Here is an 11,059-nt window from a genome sequence, read left to right on the forward strand (position 1 = left end):
GGTCCCTACATCTTCCAGGCATGGATACGTAAGACAGCCAGTTTGCTGTGGGGTCCCGCTGTTTTTGCAAAACTGCCCTTTCCTAGCGTTCGTCCACCCTGCAAAACCCTTGGTCCCATCCAGATGACCAATGCTGAAAAATAGGAACCCAACAACAAATCCTCTGGGCCGTCACTATAACGAAGGGACTGATACGGCTCAGAGGATGGAAAACGAGGACTTGCCTTTCCACAGGTGCTGTGAACATCCCTGGGGCGATGGTCGGGATCGTGGTGGGTGGTGCCATCCTGAAGCGGTTCCAGATGTCCCTGAGGCAATGCAGCGCCATGTGCGTCCTCGGCATGTTCCTCTGCCTGCTCGTGGCTTTCCCCCTCCTCTTCCTCGGCTGCCCCACGCAGAAGGTCGCAGGCGTTACCTACAGCGAGAGGTACCGACAGCTCCAGCCAGGCTGGGCACGGGTGGGCCATTCCCAGGGCTGTGGGTACCCCCCATCCCCAGCTGCAGTCCTTGGGGTGGAGGTGGAAGTTAAGCAGAATACCCAGAAATGTGTTTATTCCCTCTTGAGAAACAGTTAATGGTGATAAAATAAGGCTAGAAATTAATACTTTGTGAATAAACACTGAATCTGCTGCGTCCTTACTCCTTCTAACTTCGTTGACTGGTGGTGAAACCCAAAGTGAGCGCATTTTTGGCACAAACAACACAAGATTAAAATTTCATCTTGGAAAGCACGGCGCTTAACTCACAGGCAAATACTTTGGGCAGGGGCCAGCCCTGGGATCACACCTTCAAAACTGCGGCTGCTTCCCTACGCAGCTAAACGTGGGCAGGACCTTGTCTTCCCTCAAGGCTGGATCCCGGTTGCTGTAAATTCCCGTGTTCAGCATCCTGTGGTCTCGGTGGAAGCTGGTCCAAGCCCTCAGTGGGAAGCCCACCACCTCCCACAGCGTGGTGTTGCACTACCCCAAGACCCTGCGTTTGGGGCCAAATATGAAGGAAGTTTGGGACTCCCTTAACCATTCGTGGTCAGGGTGCTTTGCCCAGGCAGAGCAAAGGCTTGGGGGGTTATAGTGGAACTTCTGTGCGTCCTCACTGACATATGGGGAAGGGTTTTTTAAGCAATCGAGTGTTTCTTTACTAATCTCAATATACATGCAGTGTATTTTCTATATAAATGCATATTAATGATGCTCAATACCATGCGTTTATATTCTCTTCCTGCTGTAGCTCTGAATTTGGACACCACGCCTTGGAGTGTAACCTCCAGTGTAACTGCCCTGAGAAAGCCTATAACCCCATCTGCGGCTCTAACGGTATCGAATACATCTCGCCCTGTTCCGCCGGCTGCAGAGGCGTAAACCTCAATGCAGACAACAACTCAGTCCTGGTGAGTCGTTCCCACTGCGCTAGCGTCCTGGCTTGGGATGGCTAATGAGGGATGACTGATGCAGGGCTCAAGTCTGGCAATTAGGTTTTCTGATGTTCGTTAGTGTTGGACAAGCTCTGCATGACCCTGTGGGATGAGCAAGGGAAGGTTGAGAACGTCCCAGGAAAACCCTGGTGTCTCTTAGCACTCTCCAGTATAACACAGCCCTTGCCAGTACAGGTCCTCGGCCAAGGCAGCAAGCAGAAACCTTTTAGGTATCCAACCTTTCAGGATGTCAAGGTGTCCTTCCACATCCACTGCTCCCCCCCAGGACAGGTTTTGCTCCACAACCCCCAGCTTCAATATCTCCCTTGCTACCCAGCAGCTTGAGTGGACTTTTTGCATGGAAGATGCAAAGACCTTCTGCTTTCCCTTCACCCCTGAACGGTCACCAACACGGTCGCCTTTCTTAGCTGTGTTCCCTGTGGTGGGACAGGAGGATGTGCAGTATGGGGAGGGCTGATCACAGCACCTAGCATGACCCCAAGTCCAGGCATGCCTCTCGTACTCAAGGGTGAGTCAGCCCACCTTCAGGCTCCTGCCGTGAATTGCCCCGTCTGAGTTCTGTGAATAGGGACCTACCAAAACCAGGCTCCCAATTTAGACATCACATGCCTGAAGGTCTCTGAAACTGGATGGAATCCGAGTGTTTCCATTTTTCCAGGGTTGTGAAGGCAAAATATCAGTGCAGGTGGCACACATTTTCACATACCTCGATGTCGTGCAGCAGGTATCACCCAGGCTGCTCACCCAATAGTATTTGCTTGGGCTTGACCTAAAATACTGCTCGAAGCCTAGAATGAGCAACTTATTTATTTATTTTTGCTGAAGGAAAACGCAAAACTGCACTTGGTCCAAACTGCCGTCCTGCAGAGTGGGGGGAAATACCAGCTGAAAACACTCAACTGATACCTACAGTTGCAGAAGCAGCCTGGTGTTCCCATCATATAACTTGCTTTAGTTATGCTACATCTATAGATCATGTATAGGGTTGGAAAGAGGGAAGGTAAATCCTGCTTTGGGGGACTCAGGGAGCAACTCTGGATGCTCTGCGCAAGCCAAGCCTGGAGGGACCATTGCCCCAGCACACCCAGCACTGACATTTAGACCTTCACTGAATGCTCTGGGAGGGCCCCCTTAGAGCAATGTTATTCCACCTTTCAGCCTGCAGATTTGCAGCTTAAAAAGTCATGATCTAGTTGCAATGTGCATCTTCTCCATAAGTACTGGTTGTCAAACCAAGTGTCTGCGTGAGAGGATAATTTAGTGGGAGAGTCCCGATGCGGGGGCCAGAGAAATGGGTTTTGCTCAGGGCTTTCCCTTCATTTGCAGACCTGGCCAGGTTATTTTGCTGCCACGTGCTTCTCTCTCCTCTGCTGCTCCCTGCCTGTCACCTAAACCCCCGTAGGACTGCGTTTTCCCGGTGCCAGTTGTCTGTTGGGTCTCCAGGCAATAGAGTTCAACAAATAAATAGCAGGGAAATCTTGGCCAATTCAAAACCCTAGCTGAAAAATGTTAGCAATCCGTATAGGGTGAGTAGTTTTCCTCTGTGTTCTTGGCACAGGATATAATGGTGGCATGGGACTGTCTGGGCACTTTTTAGCAGCATTTTGTTAATTAACAACACTTCATTTTAATAACAATTATGTTTTCTGCCAAAGCTTAGTCCCAAATGTGCTTTTCTGCATCTCTGTGCCTGCCTTTTGTACAGCAGATCCTTTTCAACTGCTTCTTCCCCCTCAAAGGTGCCTCCAGCCCTTTGACATCCGTGCTCCTGAACGACGCGCTCCTGCAGTCATTATACGTATTACTACGTGTAGCCACATGCTACAACACAATCCGGGCTCCCTTGATGAAGCCATGCAAACGCTACTTAGTAAGGCCAGCATTAGCTGTTCCTTTAGCGCTGAGATAATTTGCTGGATCTTCTTGCCACCTGTTGATGCATCTTGACCCAATTTAAGTATCGCAGTATGTTGTTACAAATGCCAAGCCACGTGCCAGCACGTAGTAGCCGGAGCACGTTGCATCTCCCTGGGACGGGGGGTTCATGGCACACAGTGATGTGGCTACAGGTGCTGAGCTCAGGTGTCCACGAGCAACCTCACTCCCTCTCCGGCGTTGGGTATTATCTGTTGCAGGGAAGGAAAAATGAGATTATTGCATTTTATGGCATTGCTCCAGCTCCTTCTTTCTCTGTCTTATTACACTTTTCTCACTATTTTGAGCAGCTCTTTGCCAGTGCACGGACCTGTTGCCTACTGCTTTCCATGTCCCGAACACCTGGGTTTCTAGAAACGCTCCCAGCGTGCAGGAAAACCTGCAATTTTGTGCTCAGCTTTGTTGCAGCCCTTCCAGAGGAGGCTTGCACAGTGCAAGCTTGGCTTTAACACTCTCATTTGAAAGCTCTTGTACACTGAAAGTGATTTGCTCTTTGCATCGCTCGATATCCCCAAATTTCATGGGCAACAGCAGGAGCCTGCAAGCTTTGTCCAGGAGTGACAACCTTTTAGTGCTTTGCTATTTGTTCAGGCCCAGTGTGACCTGTTGAAGAGAGGTGGCCACGGGGGCTGCCCCGGGACTGCAGGAATCTTCATGCTATGGGGCTTCTGGGTTTCCGAGTCCTGCTCTGCTCTCATCGTACATGGCCACGGGTGGGAGTAGGGACATCCCTCTGCTGCCAGCTGGGTCAGGTCTGAGCTGGTCAGTACACACCCCAAAATTTTGGGTACCAGAAGGTCCCAGCTGGGGAAAAAAAAAAGAAGAAATAAGACAGCATCAGGCAGAGTTTAATGTGAGCAGCTTTCTCTCTTAAGGAAACAATTTCTAAATGGTTCTGTTGGGGATGTTTGACACACAGCCCTGAAAAACCCGGGGCTGGCTGCATGCCATCCAGCTGCCCGTCCCTGCCTGGAAACCACAGCCGCGGTTTCAGGGCTGGTCTCGGTTATTCTCCTCTCCCCGCTTCGCTGGGTGGTTTTTCCCAGCCCTGGTGCTGCGTCAGCCTCCTGGCACTGCTGCCCAGACGGTGCAGCTCGCGGGGATGGGCCACCGGTGGCTTTGTGGCTTGTCCCCGCTGCTCGGAGGTTTTTTCAGCCGGGGTCATGCTCCCTGCTCTAAAAATCCTCTGCGGTTTGAAATGAAACGGGCAGAGCATGGTCTTGTGCCTCCATCGCGTGCATCTCCAGCCCTTTGTCTCAATTTGGCTTTGTGCGGGTCCCCTAAATATGGTGACTCCAATTCTCTGTAAAAGGTGGCAGTTGCACAGATTGACTGAGTTTTAATTTGTCTAATTGCATTTTTGTTAAATGCTTTGGCCCAAATTCATCTCAACTATCATAGGTACTTATCTGCGGTGGGTCCTCTGGAGACCCACCTCTCCCTCCGTGACTGCAGAAGAAGCCCAGATGATGAGTTTGGTTTAGTTCGTTTCAGATGGCTGGAGAAGATAAATCCCAGCCTTAATTTAAAGTATTAAATCCTCTTTCCTAGAGGTGGGAGGAGGGATTGTGTCCCCTTTCATCCCACATCTCCCCCCATGCTCTCAGCCGGGAGCAGTTCCTTGTGGGTCTCTTTTATGGGCATCGGCCATGCCTCTTTCCCAGGCAGTGATGTGGGAACGGGGATTTGGGAGACCCCGGGCTGCTCCTGCCTCTGGATCACCCTTCTGCAAACTGCCATCCCGCTGTCAATCTGTCCCACTCCAGCAACAATAAGATCATGCTCATTTTATTTAAAGGTCTCTTCAAAAAAAAAAAAAAAAAAAAAGAGGTTTCTTTAAAAAAAAAAGAGAATTGTGACTAAAATTTGGAGAAAAATAAAAAAATCCATATCCCTCGCCCCAGGCCATCCTTCCTTTGCTAACGCTGAGCTGGTTATTTATGACTTTCTCTCAAAGGTGAGGTTTTGCATTTTCCCCTAGCAAGTGTTTTCTGATTTAATGCTCTCCTGAGCTTGGGCTCTGGCTTTGATTGCCAGCTCTGCTCAACACGTAGCCCCTGGATGAAGGGTCTCACGGCAGGAGACAAGCTGGGTGCAGGTGATGGAGCCGAGGCTGCTCCCCTGGAGATCTCCCCCAAAAGATATAACACAAGCCAGTAAGCTCACATCAGACTTGAATGTTTTATCAGCTGTGGGTGAGATTTCTCCATGCCAAGAATCCAGATTTATGCAGGGTGCCAAAGCGTTCAGCTGGCAAATGATGACATTGAAATAAACCTGTGCATAAGCATCTTTAATGCACACCAGGTGTGAAACACGGGACTGGAAGCAGGAGCCCAGAAGGATTGCTGCAGGGGGTAGGGAGGCATTGCGGGGCCTCAGGGGAACCAGGCAAGGATGCGTCTGGGTTGGGAGCACTTCCAGGGGCCTCTGGAAGCACAGGGAGATGAACCAAGGGACTGCTGTGGTCCTCCATCCTAGTGATGCCCATGGGACCTGGTGGGACTTTCAGAGACGGCAGCGTGTTGGAGGCTGGAAGTGGGGATGGGAAAATGTGTCTCCTCATCCCCTCAGTTATCCCCAGTTTCATTGTATGTGTTTCTTCTTTCGCCCCTGCTGCTCCCTGAAGTGTTGAGTGTTAATTACTGCGAATTATTTACAGACAAAACCTAACCACCCTCCCTCCCTATGACAGCTGGCAGCTATCCCTGGTGTCGCCATTGCCTTGAGCAGATGAGCAGCCTCTGGGTTTTCTCTCCTCTTTGCAGAACTACACCAACTGCAGCTGCATCTCTGAAAACGGGCTCGTGGGGTTTGCCAAGCCCGGGACCTGCGGCACCGGCTGCTCCCACCTCGTCCTGCCCTTTGTGGTCCTGTCCTGCCTGGCGGGGATCCTCGCCAGCACGTCCCACACGCCGTCCTTCATGCTCATCCTCAGGTGAGCAGACTGGGTTGGCCATGGTCTAGGTGCAGCCACTCCTTTAAGCACGGCAGAAAAGGCATCCAGAGGTTGTGTTTGGAAAACCAAGAGGTCCTTGAATTGCAGAGGAAGGTTTTCTCCAGCTGGGGGACAAATCAGCCCCATATTGCACCTCCTGCCCAGTTCCTCCCATTGCTTTTACATGGTTTTTGCATGTGTTGGTGCAGGGAATGGGGAACGGGGCTTCCCTGCTCCTGTCAGCTGGCAGTGCATGCGGTTGTCCATCTTCTAGGCTATGTCTATCTTAGAGGCAGGCTGTGCTTTGCTAGCAAAGACCTGGCATGTCTGGGCAGGACAGAAACGTCGAGCATCTCCAGTCTCAAACGTTGAAGCAGGAGGGACCTTCAGGACTTGCTCTTGAAGACCCTGCCCTAACAGAGCTCCTGCTGCCCTAAGACTACAAAGGCTCCTCCAAGGTCTCTTTGGCTGTTGCTGCTGAATGCCCTGTGGAGTTAAGCAGCAAGTGGAGATTTCAGGCTGCTGGAAGCTTTATTATGGAGCCACCAGTGCTGCATGGCCAATTGCTCTTGCAGGCAATGTGGTGTTCACCAACAGGCTCAGGCAAGGAGCAGCCGGTGGGTGAGTGGGTGCCGCGCCATGTCAGGCCCCCATGGCACCTCCACCCACCGACGGGACCATGGGGCTCGCAGGAACCCCACGTTGCCCTGAGCACCCCCCATTCCTGGTCTCGGCACAACCTTCAGATCCAGCAGCCATCCTGTTCCTTCTCCCCACCCACGGCTGATACCTCGGTAACGAGATGCACCATTAATTCAGCATTAATTTAGCACGGCAGTACTTTGGCACTTTTTAATGCAGCTCTGTGTTAAGTTAAGAAGTGTAATTACCTTCCTTCCTTCTGATGGGTCTTGCTTGAATAAAGCCTCCCTTCCTAGTGCGGAGAAGCAATTAGGACTCTAGTTTCCCACCCCCTTGGAAAGGTGCCTACGGGGCAGGCAGTGGCAGGCTGGAGCCAGCCTCCACACAAGCCCCAGGCTGGTGGGGCTGGAGCCTGGGATGGGGATGAGAGGCTGAGGCTGGGGCTGTGCTGGGGGAGAGGGGAAAACCAGGGGGGAACCTCTGTGTTAGTCTAGAAATTATATTTGCAAGCACATTTCTGTGGTTGAAGCACTCCAAACAGCTGCTTTTTAGGGAAAAGCTGTGGTTAAAACCTGTTTTTACCTCCACCCCCAGGCGTTATTAGCTCACCTTTTATGCCATGAGTGAGCTATGCATACACTAGGCATTCAGAGAGGAAAGGGAAGCTGAGTCCCCTGAGGTGGGGTGACCCTGGGGAGGTCCTCTGCCACCCGGTCCTCTCCCATGTGTGACCTCAGCAGGAAACACAGCCTGAAATATTTATTTCAGAAAACTGAGGTACCACCAAAATATGCACTGGGGCATCCCACCTCAAAAAAAGCCACTTCCTCAACGGGTAAATCGCTTTTCTCTTTCAGTTACAAAAAGCATCCCTTGTGTTGCTTGTGTTTAGCAGAGCCAGTGGCTATATTGGTTTCTGTTTGTGTGTTGCTCATAAGGAATCTTTAAATTAAAAGCACAAATACTTTGCTGAGCTCCTCCCTGTCTCCTACAGAGTTTGGCAGGTTTTTCAGGCCAAGAAAAGGCTGTGGTAAGCTTCTAGCCCTAATGAATGAAACATCGTCTTTGCTGATGTAAATGGGAACCGCCTGAGGTCCTTGGTGGTTGGGTTGAAGGATGACTTTTTGGGTAAGGCTTCACACGATGCCGGGGAGGGAAACATCCATCTTTGCGCAAATGCCAGAGGGCACGCTTTCTATTTTGTTTTTCAGGAGCATCCAGCCTGAAGACAAATCGTTTGCGGTTGGGATACAGTTCATGCTGCTGAGAGTTTTAGGTAAATTAAAATGTGTTGAAATGCCATCCTGGAAAATCATGGGAGCTCTTGGGGATTCGTGAGGATTTCATCCCTGCAGAAGTGCTCTTTATTCAGAGTTTCAGACTGACCAAAGCCTGTCCTAAGCCAGGGAAAGATGCTGCCTTGCAGGGTCTGGGGGGCTGCACATGGTGGGGAGGGGAAGAGGCATCTCCATGGGGCTACATCTACATGGCTAAATAAAAGAGGGCAGGGGATAAGTTTGGGTCCAGGAGGACAGCCCTTGGCTGTGTGCAGATGCTGCCATGTTTGCCTCCAGCATATGAGGGTGGCTGAAACCATGTCCTGTGATCCCACTAGTGATTTTTCTTATGGTGGAAATTAATTTTCACCTGGAGGCCCCCAGAACGTGCCACTGCAGTCATGGGAAGGAGTGCAGTGCATGAAGGAGGTGAGCATCATTCCTGGGATGAGCGATGGTCCCTTATCAAAGAGTGATGAGAAAGAAGGACCTTCTTGCACCTTGGTGGGGTGCAAACACACAACCGCCCTTGGTGTGTTGTGCAGGACCAGTGGCTTCATGGGTCACAGCAAAGAAAACCATCCCCAGCCGCTTTCCACCCTAAGACATGGGAATGTAACCAGGGTTGGGTCTGTCCCAGCAGAGGTGCTCCCATAACATAACAACTCTGCCCCTCTGCTTCCAGCGTGGATGCCGGGACCCGTTCTGTATGGCAGCGCCATCGACACGACCTGCATCCTCTGGGAGAAGAAGTGCGACAGGAAGGCAGCCTGCAGATACTACGACAATAACCTCTTCAGGCAGAGGTAGGGATGGGCGGTCAGGATAAGTCCCGGGGGTGCAGAGGGAAACCCAGGGGGAACATGGCATCAGGCCACCTCCAACGTGGGATAAGTTGTTGTATATGCCATGGTAAGCAAACAGGGACACTCGCATCCCCCTGGCCAGTGCTAACTCCCAGCAGTGCTCAGGAACGGTTTGGAGGGAAGTCATTGGCGCAAGCCAACACCATGCCAAGGACCATGCTAACTTGATGCTATAGACCACAGAGATCCACTTCCAGAAGCACTCCCTGCATTATAGTGAGAACAATCGTTCACTGGAACAACCTCTACAGGGATGTGGTAGAGTCCCCATTGCTGGAGGTTTTCAAGATGTGAATGGACAAGGTGCTAGATGATCTCATCTAGGCACCCTTTCCCATGAAAGGCTGGACAAGATGATCTTCTGAGGTCCCTTCCAACCCGGGCTGTTCTATGATGCTATGATTACTTATTTTACAAGCATAGACACAAGCAGCCTGTCCTGACACCTTCTCTGTGGAGGTAATGCAGCAGCAGGGGTGACCCCAGCCTCAAAGCTGCCTGTGAGGTGGTGCAGGATCCGTGCAGGGTGCCTCACACCCTGGGGTTCATCTTCCAACAGAACAGCACAGAGGACACCAAATCCAGACTGTGCATGGTGGGGAGGCTGGAAGAGAGCTGTAGGTGGTCTTCCATCCCTGCTGTAAATTCATTGTTGACTCCCTGCCCAGTAGCTGCAGCAAGTCCTGTTCACCCTCAACTCCAAGACATGTTTTTATATGCCTCCTTTTTACCAGGAGACATGATCTGTTAATGTAACAGCAAAGAGAAGTAGCTATTCCTAGGTCTTCCTAGCTCTTCCTCCTCTTTCTGCCACCTTTCTCAGGAGCCAGGCTTGCGGCTGTTGCTTGCCCGCTGCTGAATGTGCCCAAGGAGCCCATCCCCATGTTCAGTATCTGCTGGGTGCCTGGGGACATTGGGAGTTGGTGCTTGGTGCCCTGATTTATTGTGTTCCCACACCACAGGTATCTTGGTCTCCAGTTTTTCTTTGAGGTGGGTGCTTTCCTGTGCTTCGTGACCGTGTATGTGATTCTCAGACGGCAGGAGAGGGAAGCCAGCAAGGCAGCAGAGACAAAGGCAGAGCCAGAGAAGGAAAAACTGGCAGGAAACTCCATAAAGAGCCCAGAATCCAAAGTGTGATGCCAAAAATGTGAATTGCGACCCGTGTCCACGGAGGCGAAGCCGTGTGAATCACCCCACACTTGAACTGTGAAGGATGGATGCTTGGAGAGACAGACGATGGGGCTGCTTCCTAATCTTCTGGGTAGGATGTACTACTTCTGTACCGCCGTGGGAGTCTGTTCCTTCTCTGTTCTACGCCTGCCGCCTCCACCTCAGTGGTGCAGCTTGCTCCTTCACGTGGATTAGTCCACACACGTTAACCTTTGGACACTGCAGTCTTCTGGATTTATGTCCTCCAAAGCATTTGTTCCTGCTGACAGTCTTGGTGATGCCAGCACTGAGCATTAACCATATAGCTGAAGGGTTTTGTGGGTTTTTTAATAAATCATTTTTAAGAAATGGTTTTGTACTGAAGCCATGCATCTCCATGAATGATGGTCTGTCCTTGCCCCCAAAACGTCAGTTGTGCTTGTTCCTTTTGCTCTCGTGGTGTTAGGTGGTCTCTCTTCCTTGAAGGTTTCATCCAGCTCCAGCTGACGTTGATGGGAGTTTTGTCCCAGGCTGTGGACCGTTGCAAGGACCAACTGTGCTTCATCCAGCTGCTGCGTAGATGCTGCTTTGGTGACGAAGTGCAGGGATGAGGGTGCTGGGGAGGGGAGGACATCAAAAGGAACCATAGGTCCAGCCCAGGAGAGAAACTCCAATAGCCGCAGACTTGTTGCACTTTGGCAGCATGGCCACATTTTGCAGCAATAATAATAATTCTTATTTTTGCATTATCAGTATTTGTCACAGGAGCTTACCGAAGCACGTGAGTGTTAAGTTTCCTTCCTGTTTTCCAGTTTGAGAA

General features: G+C 51.1%; 1 protein-coding gene across 1 annotated transcript in view; it reads left to right on the plus strand.

Moving 5' to 3' along the window:
* Positions 1–10,564, plus strand: part of SLCO2B1 (solute carrier organic anion transporter family member 2B1) — a 60,831-nt gene extending 50,267 nt beyond the window's left edge. Inside the window, exons 10-15 of the mRNA XM_082337846.1 lie at positions 235–427; positions 1,228–1,387; positions 6,136–6,305; positions 8,159–8,223; positions 8,910–9,030; positions 10,053–10,564. Of these exons, the coding sequence (XP_082193972.1) occupies positions 235–427; positions 1,228–1,387; positions 6,136–6,305; positions 8,159–8,223; positions 8,910–9,030; positions 10,053–10,227 (884 nt within the window). The 3' untranslated portion in view covers positions 10,228–10,564. The remainder of the gene's footprint in view (positions 1–234; positions 428–1,227; positions 1,388–6,135; positions 6,306–8,158; positions 8,224–8,909; positions 9,031–10,052) is intronic.
* The last annotated feature ends 495 nt before the right edge of the window (positions 10,565–11,059 follow it).

The sequence above is a fragment of the Platalea leucorodia genome, assembly GCF_965183815.1.
Source record: "Platalea leucorodia genome assembly, chromosome: 2".
NCBI classification, from domain to species: domain Eukaryota; kingdom Metazoa; phylum Chordata; class Aves; order Pelecaniformes; family Threskiornithidae; genus Platalea; species Platalea leucorodia.